Source organism: Seriola lalandi, unplaced genomic scaffold, assembly GCF_002814215.2.
Source record: "Seriola lalandi dorsalis isolate HSWRI2012SDOR001 ecotype SW California unplaced genomic scaffold, Sedor1 jcf7180002054581, whole genome shotgun sequence".
Taxonomy (NCBI): Eukaryota; Metazoa; Chordata; class Actinopteri; order Carangiformes; family Carangidae; genus Seriola; species Seriola lalandi.
This window is the reverse complement of record NW_019525134.1, coordinates 447,596-467,347: the sequence shown is the minus strand read 5'-3', so window position 1 is coordinate 467,347 and position 19,752 is coordinate 447,596. Positions and strand designations below refer to the sequence as shown.

Genomic DNA, 19,752 nt, shown 5'->3' with positions numbered 1-19,752 from the left:
GATAAATGAAATGCTCAGTTTTCTTGTTTGAATACAAGTCAGCAAGGTTTTGTAGAACATCACAAAAAAATCAAAACAGTTTTTTTTTTTTTTTTATTATTATTATTATTATCAATCTAGTTCTACAAAATATTTCACTGCATTTTACAACATGTTTCCATTTTTTCTCAATAGCTTTGTCGTTTTTTAAAGTATCTATTTATATTTCTTTGCTCATGTTTACATTATATGAAACATGTTTCATTTAAGTTAAATAATGGTTTTACTTTAAAGGAAAAAATTGTAGACTGTTGAAGTGTAGATGGAAATGTCAACCATGTGGTAGAGGCGCAAAATTTAAAAAGGGAGGAAAAGGTCAGTTGAAAATGGTGTGTGTGTGTGTTTTCAAGTTTGTTTCCAAAGGAACAAGGAAAGCAAGATGATGATGATGATGATGATGATGATGATGATGATGATGATGATGATGATGTATAAACATCATGTATTTTCTGTCTGCTACTATAGTTTACAATCTGTCTGCACAGCATCCAGACCCCATGTCAAAACAAAACCTTGTAATTTCTTCAAACCTCAGAAATATGTTTTAATTTCTTACAGTAAGAATGAGTGAGTGGATTATGAAAGCTAAACTGGAGGCAGCAAATGCCTGCCTGCATAAATAACCACGGTGACCAACAGCTAACAATAGCCTCTGTTTGAGATTTTGTCAGTGACTGTTTTTCTACAACCTCGGGCAGTATTCCCGCTGGTTTAATTTTAACCTCTCTGTGCCCTCTTGTGTGCAAGTGCTTCAGGCAATAACACAAATCGCTTATGCTGTAGTTTTTGTGCTCTCTGTAGGATGCATGTTCATTGAAATATTGTGGCAATCACTCACACAAGGCAAACAGATAAATCCATAGAAGATGAGCAAACAAAGATGGAGATTCTCAAGCATTTATGGAAATAGTTGGAATGGGAAATGTGTCTGTTTACACGTCAGAGCAATGACTGTGTGTGTGTGTGTGTGTGTGTGTGTGTGGTGGGGCCAGTCATGTACAGTAAGAGTGATGGTGAAGGTTAAATAGTTTGCCTATTTGCGTCTGGATTAAATGAAATCTTTACAGTCATTGTGCTCAGGACAAACAAATCAGTTTAGCAATGTGCAGCATTAAGAAAGTTCAATCAATAAAAGCAAAATATTTACAGACTCAAACAACAAGAATGAGTGGAGTGACCTCTACAGTCCAGTAGTGGTACAGTAGCAGCATATGGGCTGGTATGTGCAATATGACAGTAGTGCATAATGAGTGTGGGTGGGTCGGGTGGGGTATTTCTCACAGCAGTCACTCAGTCTTAGACATCTGTGTGCATGTGCATTGTTTGTGTGTGTGTGTGTGTATGTGTGTGTGTGTGTGTGTGTGTGTGTGTGTGTGTGTGTGTGTGTGTTGAATTACAGTTGGGAAGGCTGGATAAGTGGCTCAGTAGTTCACTGCCAGACCATATTCATTTCAAAGCCAACTCTGAGACACACACCAGGGAAGTGGGAGCAGGGAGGCTTACTGGCTAATCTGGTCAGAGAGTGAGTTGGAAGCTACACAGAATTCTTAATGTAGCGAATGGAGGGCGGGGGGGGGGATCTAATTAGTGACTGCACCCACAAAAACTCTTCCCCTTGTGCATGTCATGTGTGTCCAGATGAGAAACAAACCATGTTTGTGTCAGGAGATGGAGTGTTTAACATCGTGAGGTCAATCTGACCTCCTCTGACCTCTGTGTGATTTCTACTCTTACACCTGAGTGCTGTCTCTTACACTTGGATGTCAAGCATGATCCTCTTGTCCTCTTCCACATGGATGCCCCAGATGCAGTCCTGCCCCTTGTCGTAGGCCTCAGGCCAATTAGGAGACAACACCACACCGGCCGAGTCTGTGATCTCCCCACTGCACACAGCTGCAACACACACACACACACACACCTCAGATTGACGCTGAGAAACAAATGCATGCACTGCAACAGATTTCACATTAAATTAAAGAGGAAACGTCACATCATGCAGGTTGTGACGTGCAGATACTGATCTACACTGATACATGAACTATGTGACTTCATAAGATGGTACCACAATCTTAACAAACAGCTGAAATGAAGAGTGCAAGGTCCATGACATGAAAACTGCACACTACCCCTGAACCACTTGGTGACCATGACCCACAGGAGCAGAAATAAAATTTCCTCATATCTAGCTTTACTAGAGAGCTTTTCAATTTCTCCGTGGCAGAATGACTATGCTGGCAACAAAGAGCGGGAGTAAGGTCAGCGTGTCGTATGGGAAGCGTGTGAGAGGGAAGGAGGCGAAGGGAAGGGCTCAGGGGTAGATCACTGTTTAGTATGGTGTGTAGTCTTTGCAGCACGGCAGTGTTCATCTTAGGCCAACTATTGTATGCCTTTAATCTTGCGCTCTTCTAAAATCTGCCCTGCAAATACACATATCAAAGTAAAATCATTGTTACAGTTTCAAGAGGAAATTTAACACGGATCAGAGGAAAGCAGCTTAGGAAGATATAGTTAACTGCCAGTGGTGTTTAATGTTTGAATAAAAAGACTTCACTAACCCTGCACTGATCAAGCAGACAATGAAAGCCTCAGGTCTTTAGCCACTCTAAGTTCTTCTCCAGAGGAGGCACATTTTCATAAAAGCTCTAATGTCGCACTATTACTGGATCAGATGAAATGTGTTGACTCACCCCTACAGGCCGGCTCAGTCTCATTCCACTGTGGGTTTTGTGCGTCCACACACTCAATCACCACGGAGCCTTGCTCTAGCGTGTAGCCAGGGTCACATGAGAATTCAACCACTGCTCCCACACTGTAAGTGGAGTCACTGCTGCTGAAGTTGCCGTATTTCACAAAAGGCTCGTAGCACATTCCTTTTGCAAAAGCTGTGGGACACAGGAACTGCATTAATACCTTGCAGTGTAATGTTGTTCGTTAGCAAACTCTGCAATCTGCCTGCGCAACTTGCCTTCGTATCTGATGGCTGCACCAGTGGAAGTCACTGTCCCGTCTGTGGTGAACTCTATAAAGAGGTAACGTCCGGTGCTGAGCACACCCTCGTTGGGCAAATACTCCACCTCATAGGAGTCGTACACAGGGGGAGAGTCAATGTTGTTGCCATTCTTAATCATCAGCCTAAACAAACAAACACACACACACACACACACACACACACATTAAAAGACATAAGCCTTGAAAGGTAAAATAAGCATAAACGAAGTTACAACCCATCTGAGAGCTGCTCACTGTTCCAATGTTGGTTGTAATAACTTTGTGATAACATTCTTCAACACTTGGTAATGAGGTGAATGGTCATGTGTGACGATAGCCATGTGGATCAGTGAAGAAAAATGTAATGCAATTGCAGTTTCCTTCCTCTCACTACCTTCTGTAGTCCCTTCAATTCCTTCGCTTGATAGAACACTGTTAAGGGATTATAATGATAAAGGGTCCTTTCAAATCCATCTGTCACTCCCTGAAGATTTTGGTTATTTATAGCCTCGAGGGTTTTAATGCTCTATCCACAGGCACACTGTTATTCAGAAAATGAGTTTAAAGCCCCGGTGCCATCTATTAGCTGAAGACACATACACACACACACACACACACACACACACACACACACACACACTCTAACTGCGCACTCTTACTCTCGATGTGATTTTAGCATTATGCATACGCCACCTGTCATCGTCCTCTGCCAGAGCCACCTTCTCAAAGTGAATGTGAAGCCTGTGGCCTTCAGGGACCTCCAGGACCCAGTGGCACGTCAGATTGTTGCTGTAGTTGCCAGGGAAACCAGGAGAGACAATACGGCCATAGGTAGCATTTTTTATCATTCCCCCGCAGGATGCTATATGGGAGGAGAGAGTGAGAGGAAGAAGACAAAGAGTTGGAAGGTAGGACTAGGTGAGAAAAGTAATGACACCAACTATGGTAGGGGTTTGAGAGAAAAGCCCCTGTCTGAGAACAGATATCATCAGTATCCACTGGACTGTGGCTGGGACTGCACTCGGTGGCTCAACCTGGGTGTAAGTGTGTGACTGTGTGTGATGGACTTGTAAAGAGAACAGCAAAACAGCAGCAGTAACACTATCAGTTCAGAGCAGCTGCAGGCAGGCGCACAGAAACGCTGGAGCTGGCAGATGAGCCTTTACCAGCAGGAGAAGGATTGTCATGCAGCCCAGTTCTAATTAAGGCAGCAGGTCCAATGGCCTTGTTTTGCACCATCTCCAAAGAATAGCTCCCTGCGCTGCTAATCACATGCAAACACACTCATTTGGCCTCGGAGTGTAAGTAATCAACTCAGCAGGAGACAACCTCATGAAAGCTTTCGTTAATCAAAATCACCTGTATTAGAGGAAAGCTGAAGAGAGAGGGAGTTGCAACATATATCCCTCCTATTTTTAAGATCCTATTTTCCACATCATTTTAACTTCATTTGTACTTGGCAAAAATGTTCTTGGTTACATTATAATAATTATTATAATAATAAATATATATATCTTGGTTATATATACATTTGGTCAAATCTAATTACAGATAAGATTGTGAAAGTTTGCCCCCAAGTCACTGTTAACTACTGAAACAAAATCATCCCAAAGGTTACAGTTATAGTCCCTCATTGGTCTGACATGCTCCTGTTATTGATGAGCTAACGTGTGTCTGGGAATGAACCGGTCCGTCTTACCCACACACTGGGGCTCCTTCCCACTCCAGTAAGGTGTGGTTGCGTTGCGACAGGTGAGCATTTTGGGGCCTTGCAACTTGTAGCCGGTGAAACAGCGGAAGTAGGCCTCTCCTCCAGCGTGGAGGTGTGTCACCGACACTTCCCCACCAGCTGGCTCTTTGGGGAACACACAGCTCAGCACGAAGGCTAGAGAGGAAATAGAGAGAAAATGTTTTTATCTTTGTAAAAAATCCTCTGAATCTGAAATGTGCTTTACTGTATGAATGCTGATGTGGCTGTGTTAGTACTGTCAGTAAAATGTGTTCAGTGTGTTGCTTGGTGCTGAGGTCTGTCCACTGTGTAATCTGTGATGCCCAGTAGTGATTAGACGGAGAGAGAGTGGGAGAGTTTTTAGAAACTGGAAGCACGTTCATGCTATAATGCAATGCAATTATATCCAAACTCAGCTAATTACCCTGATGATCCTGATGATGAACCACTTCATCAAGAGACCCGCTTTGTCTAACTTCATTTTTTACCACAACTTGAAATGTTCTTCCACGGTCCCGAGGCTCCAGGGAGATTTCATGACAAACTAAGTTTTTAGATATCTAATTTCCCAGGAGCCAAAGTATCATTCAGGACAAAAGTCCAATTCTCGCCAAAATAAACAGCCAGCAATGTTCACTGGCTCCACAACATAATCCTCTGTGTCCTGCATTGTGTATAAAACCTTGCTGTTTCGTTGCATTGTTGACCGTGTTGTCTCTGCTCCAAACCACTGAGCACCACACACATTTATATACAAAGAGTTTCCCATTATTTAAGCAAATAAATGAGGTGTGTGTGTGTGTGTGTGTGTGTGTGTGTGTGTGTGTGTGTGCACCTATCTTTGTAGGAATCTGGCACTGACATACCTTAACCCTAAAACCAACACTTAACCCTCCAACAGCCATTGTAGCTCTTGGGCTCCAGCATTTTGGACACACAAATATAGCAAAACACACATACACACACAGCCTTACAACCAACCCTCAGCTTTGTTTATGAACACTCCAGCTCTTAATTAATTGCAGTTTACCAGTATATACAATATGCAAATGTATAGAGACATGTTTGCAGCACAACAGTAATTAACATCACTGTGTGGTCCGGTGTAGAGCCTCTGCAAATACTTTGACAAATGGAAATGTTGCAGAACAGTTGAACATCATAGTGGGTCTGTAATGTGATAGCTGGAAGAGGAATTGCTTCTGTAGTGGCTGTCACAGAGTTGAGATTCCAGCAGGGTAAGATCAATGTCCCTGGACTTGCTTTGCATTGTTGTCCTGTCTCTGCTTTAAACAAATGGTGCAGGATGGGATGGAGCTCACATGGATAATGGAGTGAACTAACCAAGTCTGTAATGGAAACTATTAAACAACCTTTTCTCCCTGTCTAATAGCCACACTGTTCTACCTCATTAGTGCGGGCACTTTAATGAGCAGACTAAAACTTTTAAACTTCTGGAAATGTGTGAACAACGTAACAAGCAACATAATTGGAGCCACTATGGCTTGTGTTACAACAACAGTGTAATTGTGCAGCCGCTAAATTACAGGGACCTTTTTAAAAAGCTGAAACTTTACTCCAGCTTTGCAAGTCGCATGCCGGTGTTACAGCATAATGGAGTGCATGTAAAGCCAAAATAAGAATGAATAGATGAAGAAGAAAACAACAAGGGAAACGGCAGCTGGCAGAGCTGTCTGTGTTCAATTCATATTTGGATATATTAAAATTCATATTTGCAGTCTTAAAAGCAATTATGATAATAATCGGGCATGGGCCATGTTGGGTAAACACCTTAATCTACTTATGTAAATATGATTAAGTTGGTGTTTAAAGAATTAAGATGTGGACTACTTTCAGCTGTTTGGTGTGAGCCTGTACAAAACTCCACTAACCTGTCTCATGGCTTGATTCTTATCCAATTGAACTGCATCATAAAACTGCTCACTGCTTGTTTAGTTGTATGAACCAATGAGGAAGAAATGGCAAGATCTTATCAGCATTTAAAGTTAATATTTGCTGAGGAAGCTGAAAGTCGTTGGTTCGGGTTGGTTAGGTTAGGTTGTTTATAACATGTCTGACCCAATCTAAATTTTTCTGATAAAGTAAACAACCAGCCAAGAACATCTGTGAATAGACTGTGACTCTGGTCTAAAAGCCTGGCCTCTCACCATCACGAGTTTAGAGCTGGGGAAGCAGCAGAAGCTGACACCTGATAGACAGGCTCTTTGGACCACCGTGTGAATGCTTTCATATGTCTTGGTTGTGAAATCTTTGCATGCACAGATGCTGAGCAATTGGAGGTTAAACAGGACAAAACACGGGACACTGTAGCAGGTTGGATTTGAACTGCTTTCATTCCAGGCAGCCATTTGTAGATGAAAAACATCACTTTACTGATGTCTCTCACATTACCTTGAAGCTAAATTGGATATTCAAAAATGTCACTCTATCAATCTTTGAACTTGAACTCAAGGGAAAATGGGCCTAAATGGATAATGGCCATAAAGGCTTGTGAAACTGCCCCCATCTACAATGTTTTAATCTACTGACTTAGGTTTTCCTTTTATACAAGCCACTGGTTTCCACCGTAATGAAATGGGCCTTTCTTTTGCAGTAAATCAGTGAGCCACAGGGACGAGGTGCGCTGCTTCTGGGTCATCCATTCAATTCATGGTTTATCACTAGCTCCAATGAACCTAGTTATTGCCATTATCATAGCAGCATTTACATCCCTATTGAGCATGCAGTGAGAGCCAGAGGCAAATATTGTGGAGCCAATTCCTGAAGTATTAAATTACGTGCTGCCTCCATTCCAGTGGATGTGGTGCTGGGCCATAAAGTCTGATTGTTTTGCCATTACAAATAATAGATCCACGGTGCAGGCAGCCAGGAAGATTAGCTGATGGCACCGTAGGGCCACAGGAAACAGATGTGGAGCTTATGTCTTTAGTTATTGTTGTAGAGGAGAGGAAATAGTCAGATTGGTAATATTCAGGTAAACCCTCAGTTTCGACTAGTGTGGACGAGACAAAAGATAAGTGTCCACTACATAAGAGTATTTTGCTGCCAAAATACTGTTGAATACTGTTCATCTGAGGAAGGTGCAGGTTACAATAACATGTACATTATCTGAATTACATAGAACTACATACTCTGCTATGATTCATATTTAGTTGAACATGTTTTCACACATAAAATCTGGGTCTGCAGCTCATCTCTTCTTACTTCCTGATTGAGAAATCTGGATCAGTCCTTGAGCCCCGCCCACCACCTGCTGGCTCCAGGTGGAGGGCGGGGAGAGTGGAGAGTATCAAGATGGTGAGAGGAGGAAACATCAGAGAGACTCAGCCACATGTTTGAGCCTCAGTCAGACCCAGACTCAGAGGAGGAGTCTGTTGAGACCAGAACCAGAGACTAGCAGACGGATCAGAACCGTTAGTGCAGTTAGCATCTTTTATTTGTTGTTTGTTAGCTTGTAACTGGCAATGGCTGACCCAGTGTTAGCGGTTGTGCTAATGCTAACTCTCACTATCTCTGTACTGAGAAGGTTTCAGGTGTATTTAGCCCCACCCCCCGTCCCCACCGGTTGACATGATTGGTTCCTCAGGTCTGTGACGTATGAAGCCCTGAATCTGTGTTTATGAGACTGTCATTGGTTCATTGCAGTTCAAGGTGGAAACACTCAGTCATGGTGTTGATGGTTATTTCATTATCATATGTCTGTTATTATATGGACACATGGTAACACTTGATTTTCATTGGAAGGTCTTTAACTTAAGATAAAGCACTACTGTGGTGATGGCCACTCTGATGATTCCTTTAGTAAATAAGATTTCCATTTTTAAATACTTACTTTGCTTTAATATAATACGTGTATAATGGCAGTAATATTTATGCTCACTGTGGACCAGTACAAAAAAAAAAACATCATCCCACTTCCATATTAGAAAGAGGACATCACAGGTCCAAACATGAAACACTGGGATCAATGCTGCAGTGACATACTGTTACTTTGTTTAAATATTGTTTAAAATCGGTGTCCTTAAAAAGATCACAATTAGTGGGGAAAATAGCTGAAAGCCTTGAGGACTTAAATGGCATGGTTTTAAATTTAGAAAGCTGCTTTATACACTATACAAGAAGCTTGTCATAACCAATGTGTAATCACAAGACATCTGAACATGAGCTAAATGTTTTTTCACTTTGTTTTTGTCATTTCACAGAACTCGATCACAAGAGTTCAAGAGCAACACATCCTGTCTTAGTTTCTCTCTCTCTCTCTAATCTGTGCACCAGAAATGGATTTTTCCTGCATTTTATAGTTTCTGTTTAAATTGCTTCCTGCCCTTTCTCACCTATCTGAATTTAAGTGTCCTTGTTTAAAATATGGAACCACAAATGTGTATTCTGGATTCGATAATGAGTTCTAGTTTTTCAGCCCTCTCTCAAAAGTCACTAAAGATCAACTTTTGGAAATCATTTAAAGAAAGTCGACATTTCCTGAAAGAGTACTTGGTGCAACTCCTGCATTCACCCACACATCGCTGCCATTAATGAGCCTCATTCTGCTGTGTGCACATTTTTCATTTGCCTGAGTAGTTCCAAGTGAGAATGCTGCTCTTCAACCAATAATGGACAAATATTGTTGACTAGGGCACAATAGATGAGGTGAGGAAGCCAGCAATAGCAAGTTATCTGCCACATTTGGACAAACAAATAAAATGCATTTCAATTTAGACCTAATAAACTGTTGCACTGTTAAATTTCAAGTGTTGAATCCCTTCCGGTAGAGAGCTGGAATGGGATCAAACTCTGCAAGGTGAGGGCAGGAGATAATGAAATGGTGTGGTAGGAAACACAACACAAATAATGAAAAGTAGGTCCGATTGTTATTATATTTAATGGGGAGAATATTATCCACCGTGTGTTGCATCGGCATTCAGAGGATTAAATGTGTGTCCACTGAGAAAAAATCCCGTGCTGATGACTGGTCATATATTGTTAGCTGTCTGATGCGCTGACAGCAGTCCTGCAGTTATAGCAGGTGACTTGTGGGAGCTTGTGACCGTCGCTGTATATAAGCCTTATGTCCTGGCTGTGCACCAGAGCATTACCTTTTACAGGGAGATCAATAGTGTTGTCTCAGGGAAAGTGATCCACTTGTAGAAAGCCAGACCAATGTTCTGCCATGATCTGGCCTATTGATATTTATGTGGTTAGGTTAAAAACTCAATTTTAATGGTCATTTATTCAATAAACTCTATTAAAGAGAAATAACTTTGGACTGGAGGTGGCATCTCATCAATGCTGCTGAGAAATTGTGGCAAATGGTGAATCACTGCCAGTGGCACCGGCTCTCTGGCCACCTCACTTATCAGCCCAGCTTATTACAGCCAATCATTAATTTCTGTAGGAAATCATTGCCTTTGGCAATGTCATGAAATATGTTCCATTTTAATTCAAAAAAATCCTGAAATGACAATTCAAGCTAACCTATAGATGTAAAGAGGTCAGATATGATGTTGAGGCTGGTTCAATTCCATCATAATTTAACTACGATTTCAAATGAAGTAACTTCTAATTAGGAGTAAAATGGGTCTTGGGATGTGCACATTTACATGTGCAGTGTTACAGTTAATTATTAGTTCCCACAGTGCTCATGCATACAGATGATTTTCCTTCTTAAATAAATGGCAAAATTCCTTGACCCTTCTGTTTCCTGCCAAAAACTGGCAAAAATATTGTGCCAGTGCTGTGATTAATCTGTTATGCTTTCAGAAAAATAATCAAACATTAAAATTCCTTATAAGAATCTTATAGGATAAAGTATCCTCTCCACACTCGGATGCATTGTTGCACAGTAATCTAGTTTTAAGAATTTGTGCCAATCCTTGTTACAAAAAGTCAGTTTAGGTTTTCACATTGCAAGTTGTAATAAACCTGCAAATAAGGAATATTTAACATTTTAATAAGGAATATTAATGTCAGTGATGAAAATGCTGTCAATTTAATTTCAGGGAGAATATGAGTCTGAATCGATTATTATTATTTTCTGTAATAACTTGGACAACAACTCTTTAATAATTGATGTCATTGATGCTTCTTAAAGTGTGTGTGTGTGTGTGTGTGTGTGTGTGTGTGTGTGTGTGTGTGTGTGTGTGTGTGTGTGTGTGTGTAAATTTGGATTTATATAGCCAAATATCAATTCTGGTTATTTTCCTACTAAAACATTTGGGTTGTGAGGAGAAAAACCTGTATATGCTAAACTTATAAATATCATTTCCCCAGCGAAGAATCCTGACTGTGTGCACACACTGTTTACACTCAGGATGCACTAACTCATGTTTATGTCGTTAGCTTCATGCATGATTTATATTTTAAAACTATATGGAAGCTGCAGTGTCTGTGTAAAGACATTATAGTTAAATGGACACATTAATACTCCCTGTTCCAGGTGAAGGTGTGTGTGTGTGTGTGTGTGTGTGTGTGTGTAGTGAGGAAAAGATAAGGATTTACATGGGATGTACTCTTCCCCTCTCCAGCTGCACACTCTCTACATTAAAACACACTCACAGTCATGTTCCACGTGTCAGGCTGCTGCTGAAGTTTATAGAGGCATCCATCAGTCTGCCATCGCAGGCCCAGCCAACGCTGCAGCAGATATTAATTACCCTGAGCTGAGATCCATCTCTCCACAGCTCTGTCCCCTTCTCCACGCTTGTCCAATCACATTTCTCACAGCCCATTATAAAAGACAAGGTGATACGCTGATTACCAAGGGGAGGATCACAAATTGAAATATCTTCTGTGTCTCCAATATGTCCAGTCTTCAGGAAATCTGCTCATTGCACTTTTTCTCATTAGTGGAACTAAATCTGTTCCATCAAATTACAAACCAAATAAATTCAGCTAACCCCACTCATCTGATCTGTTTTTATATGCTTATTGCTGGCAACAATTACAATATGGAAAGTGGTCCAGGTTAAAGTGTTTTATAACAATGGATATAATGAAGTGCAGAGGGACATCTACTGTAGCATCAGACAAAATGGGAACAAACACTTCATAATCTGAAGGTCCATGTGAAGATGAAGCCCTCTTCGTATGAAATACATTATTCTGAGCCAATATCACTCAGTGTTGACCATGAAGTTATAGACAGTGAACAGCCCAGGGTCACTTCTGCCTATGTGGTGCCCAAGGCCAGACATCCTGAGAGGACCGATCTGCCCAAGGCCACATCATTTAATGATACTTATTATTAATGTTTTTTTTTTTTTTATATCCTAGGTTGTTGATGGGTACATTAACATGTACATCATTGTCCCTGCTCTGACAGTGTTATCATGGTCCTATGCACATATTTGGGATATGACATGGAACATAGGAAACCTGAATATTCATATATGACAGGAATCACCAGTCTCTGACTTTCACTTGATGGTCTGATCTACACATGATGAAATGCAGCAGCAGAACCATAATTAGTTATACTTGAATTTCATTCAGGGTGTTTATCATCACAGCTTTTAGCATTACATCTTTTCTTTAACAGGTGACTGTGACCAGTGCTTAAGGCAAATATGCACCGTATCCTGGTTATTGTCTTAGCCTGTTTTCATTCCCATACAGAAATGTCATATATGACATATGTCCCTATATCAGGAGTGATATTGCCATATATGTCACCTGTAAAGAGATAAATTATTATCACATATATTCATCCTCTCCATATATGAAAATATAAGTTCATAACGTATATGAAATACTCTTGGTAAAATCTGTATATGTACATATGTTAAAAAATTAAGTTAAAAAAATATTTTTTTATTGTATGATTGCATCTATGTTAACAATATACCATATATGTAATTCCTATATGTGGTTTATTAAAACAACATACCAACAACAAAATTCTACATGCTTATATATGTTTTTCGTATTAATTTTAAACATGTGTATATGTATGTGTGTGTGTGTGTGCGTGTATATGTATGTATATATAACATTTGCGTATGGGTCATATTTGAAATATGATATGGGTGTTGATAAGCAGAAGCATAAGGGACGATCATTGTCCTTCATGAAGCAGCCAACTTGTACAGCGTCTCCACTGGATCTGCAGACTGTGCTCAGCACCAGGTGCATGTTGTAGTGCAAGCATTGGGTTTATTTAATAGTGAATTGTTCATGGATGGATAGATGAAAAGGTCTTTTAACAATACAACGGAGAAACAGAAATAGAACGAGGTGTTCATCTATAAATCAATAAATATGGAAAACCATGTCCCATAAAATTATCCTGAATAATGTTTACTAAAATGCAAAGGGGAGAAGTGAAGGAGAAAAGTACACCTGACAGGGTGATGTATTCCAACTCTTTATCACCTTCTCTCCCCATCTATGCATCACCCTGTATGATCCACACTGACCCCTCGCTGTCGTCTTTCAGCCCGACCACACACCGATGTTCACACATCCAGCAGAGATGGGCTGATTTATCTCACGTCAGCGCCGCTGTTTTGACGGTCGCTTTCATTTCCCAGCTGATGAAAGTGCCATAGTAATACGGTGGAATGAATGTTTTGTCCACCAGCTTCCACCATCAACTCAAATCGATGGGGCATGTAATTGGTGGCCACTTTGTGTGATTGCTAAGATAAACAGACATTGTTGCGGACACGGAAGATCAATGTCACGCACAAAACAAGCGAGGAGGGGGGCGCGGTTTATGGGCCATCATATTCACCAACAACAAACAGTAACTATATCCACCCACTGGGTTTATGCTGCCAGACACTATTGTACTTACAATTTGATCAGATTTAATATTTTGCTCTGCATAGTTTTAATCTCGGCAAAGGCCAGCTGGATCCAGTGCTCACAGAACAAGCTTGAACATGTTCATCTGAGTAGTGAGCTTGTTTCCTGTCATCTTTCAGCCTACTTGCTAACTCAGCAGGACAACAGATGCCTCACGCTGTGCAGGTAGTTTAAGAGATGCTCTTTCACGCAATTCTCTTTTTGGGATTGTGGAATAAAAGAAAACAGGGACATACATGCACTCAGTAAATAGAATGAAATAGAGGTTTATAATGGACCATGTGGGAAATGATAATCCTACACATCATATGATCTTATGATCACGTTTTAATATAACTGTGCAGTAGTGTATACTTTCAGTAAGCTGGCCACTCTGACCGAGCTCTGCATAAGAGTGAGACCTTATTACTCCTTTTTGAACTAAAGTGAGCATGACAGTAGATTAAGGCACAGACAGTTCTTCGTATCTCTTCCTCAGTTGCAACCTGATGAGAGGTGACGCAGAAGAATCTCTGCTTGCTGGCATTTCTGTAAATAAAGGTTTTCTCACGACCCAAATGAATGTACGCATTTGTTCCAAGAAAACGGGCACCACCGAAAACAACCACCACTGAGAACAAATACTGATGTTAAATTGATGTTCATACAGTTTCAGTCCGGTGTGAGCAACACTATAATCTTCACTAATCATCGGTATAATCTGACAGCAGTTTTTAGCATGACATCGGCTCACCTTGGTAATGCAGCAGGAGGAATCCGGAGTTGTGCTGTTGGTCACTACGAAAACGGATGGAGATCTGGTTGCTCCAGCTGCGTAGAACAAGGCCTCTCACCAAGACTGACTCGTTGGCCAGGATGAGGGGTTCTTGGCCCCCAGTGTCCTCCACTGTCACCTGCTCCCCCTCCAACACGCTCACATTTAGCACCTACAATGAAAAGAGACCATAGCACATGATTCCACACGGGCCTTTTATCGCTGTACCTCTGTGCATCATGTGTGATGTCATGCTAGCAACCAGTTCAGACTGAGGTACGGTTTGCAAACACATTACACAGAATCATAATTAACTGTCGGAGCGTGTTTAGCACTGCAAGAACGAGCAAATTTATTTCTATCCACACTTTGAAACACAAATAGGTGAAATTCATTGATTTAAAACTCCAACATAAAAATATTTCATTGCACGCAGCTGTTGATTTGATGTTTCATTTCACACCAGATGGAATCTTATGGTTTAGTCTGATAATGTTGCCCTGGAAAAATGGGTTACCTGCTGTGTCCTTTAATCAGTCGCCTACCAACACAGTCGCACTTGGATTTGGTGGAGTTGGTTTGGTTCAGTCATTTCTTTGTAAACCTGCTCCTGGATTGTAGATGTTTTCAGTGTAGTGTAATTGTATATGCATTCTGGGTTATTAACTCTCGGTTTGTTGCATGATTGATTCGTCTTTCTGTGTTCTCCTTGTGCCTCTAAGCTACTGCCAGTGCTATATATCTTCAACAGGTTTGAGCAGCATCTGCAGCTAAATCTGGTGAAGGAACCTCAGGAGGATTTCATGTAGTTAAAGTGTCTGGATAATGGAGTGCTGACACATTTTGGAGCAACATCAGATTTATTCCCCACAGAACCATAAAAGAGGTATGTTAATCCAACAGCAGGTCATGATTATTATTCTGTTGTTTTTTAACATAAAGCTTTCACCTTCACTTGTTTTTGTAAGACTTGAACAGCATTAGTCACTTTTATTAAATCTAATCCAAGAGTGAAACTTCTTATCAATTCCAAATCCTTCGATTTCAATTTTTTTTTTTGGGTGGGGGGTTAATAGTGGGATAACAAAGAAGCTTTCGGTAAATCTGTATAACGCATGCAAGATAACTTTTAGAGCAAAGATTGACATTAAAATAACTCTGTTTTCAAAATTTGATTCTGTTTGCAAAATGAGAAGCTTAAAGTTTTGTACATTCATCTGTGCTAATAAAAAAAAAAGAGAGAGAGAGACAGAGAGGAGATAAACCAATATAAAATAGAGCTACAAGCCCCAATGACTCTTGGAGCCAGATCCAAAATGGACGCTGCTCCTGTCCTTAAAAAACAAATGCACCATCAAAGCTCAGTCAACCACATCTGCTTCAGCCAGCGGTGTAATTCATGTTGCGTTCTGAGAGCTGATGCTGTCATAGGTAGCGGGCTCACGTCTCAGGTATGCCATGAGGCAGAAAAAGGGGCTGCCCTCCATAAGCTGATGTCCCCAAGGAAGTGTGTGTGCAAGGATTGTTAGTGCAGCAGCCTGGAGAAGCTGAAACAGCGGACACACAACATAAGAGCACATCGCACACAACGGTGGCAGCAGAATGAATTTGGTCACGTTGACTGTCACTCGGTCAGAGGGGAAGCTGACAATGAGCACGGAGAGGCTAATGGACACTGATGCTGAGCTTGGAGGTGACTTCCTGCAGAATGATCCACGAGGTCAGACCCTGTGATTGATTTGATTTTTATCTCGACCAGAATTAAACACAACGTCACACTGTGGGTTTCAGACCAACTCAGAACACGGACGAGACGGCACATATTCCTGTTGTGTATATACTAAATCTGCATATTAGCATTGCAGCGTAGGTAGTTCAGCCTCAAACAGCAGTGTCACAGTGAGTAATAAAGGAATGTCACATTATTTTAGAATCTCTGTTTCTCAGTCTCTCAAGGGCAATGACAATGACAAAGCCTGAGGCAGAGCTACTTTTTTTCACTTCTGCCTTTTTTTTCTCTGAGTTAATGTGGAGGGCTTAGATGTTTTGCAAATCAGGTTACTTCAGTTACTTGCTCATATTCTAACTTCAAATTTCACCCAACAGTACAGCACAGTAATTCTCCCTCAATTTAATATCCATACCCATCTATTCAAGGAATGCGGAACTGCGATTTCACTAACCATGGGTTTAAACTGATTGTCTGACAAATTTAGACCGTGGAAACTCAACTCTAAAGTACATCCATAACTGATTATATAGTGGTTGATTGATCCTAAACTTGAATTACTTTAAAAGAACGGGACATTTCGGAAGGTTTTAGACCAAAGCAAGGTCGAGTATAGATTAAAACACACCTGAGCCTATAAATTCCTTCTGGCTCTCAACTTCCATTTGAAATGATATTCCTGGGATGTGTTTCTATGGCTTGATGTAAAACTGGTGAGTGAAGGAGAGATGGCTGATATTCTACCATGCTTCATACATATTTTAGTCAACCATCCCTCCAAAAAACATCAGGGAGCAAAGCAAGATGGCATGCTTGATAAAACACTGTAAAAAAGCTTGTGTATTCGTAGTGTAGTGTGAAAGGCTAGTGTAGAACACTACAATGATTTTATGGTGAACATTAAATATGACTTTTCTCTCACAACAAAGCAGTGGTTGCTGTTGTTCTGGTGTTAATCTGAATGCAGTTTACAGAAAGAAAACATAATACTGAACCGTGTGAGATGATCCAACAAAAGTTTTAAAACAGCAGAATTTAATCTGTTAATCTTTATTCAGTGAACACCTGATTGCACAGGTGTTTATTGTGTTGGGACCACGTCAGTATCGTATGCTGTCTGCTTGACCTCACTGAATATGTTGTTCCAGTCACAGAGTGTGGGTCTGTGTCCACTTGGTTTACATATAGCATGGAGGCTTGTGAAGGACAGGTGAGCAGATAATGGACAGTGAACATTTGGGCTGATAGATAGCTTGGCCCCAGAGGGCCCTATCATCTGTCATCCACCCTGGGACCTGTCAGTGCAGCCAGCTACAGCTGTCCTGCCTCAATTATGAATCATTGGCCATGTCAGGAGACATCAGAATACCTTATCTTCACCACTGCTGCAGCCAAATGCCCAGAGGGACTTCTTTCTCACCATCTCTGTCTCTCTCTCTCACACACACACTCACACGTATATGCATGTGTCTGTGTGTATGTGTGTGTGTGTGTGAGTGTTTGCGCGTGCATGTACACGGATGTACACTGGACTGTAATGAGAGCAGGCTTATTGTAACTCCGAGCTGGAATCTCTGCCTCAGCAGACACTTTTGTGGGACTGGAGATTTGGCTGACCAAGCACACTTCCGCACCAACCACAACATTATCAGAGGATAACATCTATACAGTGTGTGTTGTTGCATTTTCAGAATTGTGTTGAGACAAGAAAGAATGTCTGTTTAGTGTTTTTCATCCAGCGTCCGACAAAGGTCTAAACAATGCAAGAGATACATGGTTTCCTCTGTAGGTGCTCTGTCACTGCAAGCATTTCTTTTTTTCACCAACGACTGTTCCAGTCCAATCACAACGAGAGGAGAGGGTCATCGCTCTCCTCTAGCCACTGTCTTTTCAATCAAACCACTTTAATGAACAGACCATCCTGCAAGCCCACGGTACAATTGACAGTCCTAGAGCTGCACTTAGTATAACAAAAGATGGATGAGCCCCTCTAAAATAAAGGTTTCTAAGGACAACAATAATTGCAGTATTGAATACCTTGATCTTTCCGTGCTTGCCTTGACCTTTGTAAAACAGGGAGCCTCCAGTGAGCTGCAGTGTTTAACTATAAGAGTGAACAATGAGCAGAGGTGAGGATCCATCTTATCACATCCAAACAGAAAGCAGCCTGGCATGGTTTAATCTGTGACTAGAGTCGTTGCTGGTATCATACAATTAATCCCACACGAGATAAACCAAATAGTCTGCATCATGCAATTAGGAAGTTACTCTCAAAATAAAATCCAAGAAAAATACAATTTGGACAAGAAAAAAATTCTGATGATTTGAAACAAACAAACCATTTTTACACTTGACATGTAATCTTTATTCACTCATTAATTTATCCATAAGTAGACAGTGCGAGTTAACTATCCACAGAGGCTGCTTCTCACTGATAATTTACTGTTGAAAACATCTGCTGGTGCTCTGCAATGAACATTTACACTGACTCACAGGAGCCATTGCTGGTGCAGAAATGAGCAGTATGTAATCAAATGCTCCCAGTATAGATGGAAATTAAATGACCCTGCTGCTGGGGGAAGTAAATCAACAGCCATTGGACTCACCAGCTGCAGTGTCATCCTTACTATGATAAAAAAGCCACCGGCTCATACAGTGGAGCACAGTGGTGCTGTGTCTACCTCATCGCCCCTATCTGAGGCTCACATTTGAGCAGTCTTGGTGCACCACATCCATTTGGTGTTTTTGTGTATCTCCTGATAAATTCATACAAAACCGGAGGTCTTTGACTGCTCATTATATGAAAACTGTTATCTTAATTAAACATTCACCTCTATATAAAACAGCCAAGGCCGTTTCCTGCTTGGCCTGCTGTCTAAAACAATGGATTGTTACTAATCAGCAAAAGCTGCATGTTAATGAGAATGTGCCGGAGCCAGTGGCTGAATACAATACTCACTTGCTAACTGTCACATTTAATGTTCTCGAGATCGCCAAAGGCCACCACCATACAGTGACCATCTCCTAAGATATTATCCTCCTTCACCTTCCAGACGCTCGGAGTAACCTCTGCATTTCAAACACTTTCATGAGATGAGATTCTTGCTTTCTGATAAATCAGCCTCACTTTTCTTCTCCTTGTTGGGACTCATCATTCAAGAGACCAGATGTTTCTTTGCTCCACTGGACAAAGGAATTCACACCCCACAGTTGCTCACTGTTCATACCTGGGGACGACCCTTCCCCCCACGGACCTTACTGGCCAGCCAGTGTGGGTCAGCGTGTGACATGTGACCCCCAAGGGTGTCACCAAACAAAACCAGATCTCCTTCTTCTCTTCTCTCTCTTCTCGGTTTGCTCTGGAGAGCAGCTCCTGCTCTCTCCTCTTGGTTCTTCAAAGGGAAACAAGACCCCAGCCCAGGTCAGCTCTGCTACCTGAGAAACCAGCTCTTTCGCCGGCCTGCTCACAGCAGCCTGCAACCACTCTTCTCCTCCACAACAGTGACCTGCTTCGGATTAACTGTGAGTGAACCAAATCCTCTTCAGAATCAGCAGCTATAACACAAGGCCAGCTGATTTTCCAAGCAACAGGAGTCGTAGCAGAGTTAGCGTGGAACAGCTAACTCTGTGAGGAGAACAAAGGAGATAACAGCAAGCAACACAGCCAGACAGGACTTTACTCCACCAGGA

At 41.3% G+C, this 19,752-nt stretch overlaps 1 protein-coding gene across 3 annotated transcripts in view; it reads right to left on the bottom strand.

Moving 5' to 3' along the window:
• Nucleotides 1-19,752, bottom strand: part of LOC111663941 (seizure protein 6 homolog) — an 84,948-nt gene that overhangs the window by 14,387 nt on the left and 50,809 nt on the right. For all 3 annotated transcript variants that reach the window (XM_023418349.2, XM_023418350.2, XM_023418351.2), the window contains exons 4-9: nt 14,313-14,505; nt 4,727-4,912; nt 3,721-3,889; nt 3,005-3,171; nt 2,727-2,921; nt 1,794-1,932 (exon numbers count right to left, since the gene is read on the bottom strand). In XM_023418349.2, coding sequence (XP_023274117.1) covers nt 1,794-1,932; nt 2,727-2,921; nt 3,005-3,171; nt 3,721-3,889; nt 4,727-4,912; nt 14,313-14,505 — 1,049 coding nt within the window. The remainder of the gene's footprint in view (nt 1-1,793; nt 1,933-2,726; nt 2,922-3,004; nt 3,172-3,720; nt 3,890-4,726; nt 4,913-14,312; nt 14,506-19,752) is intronic.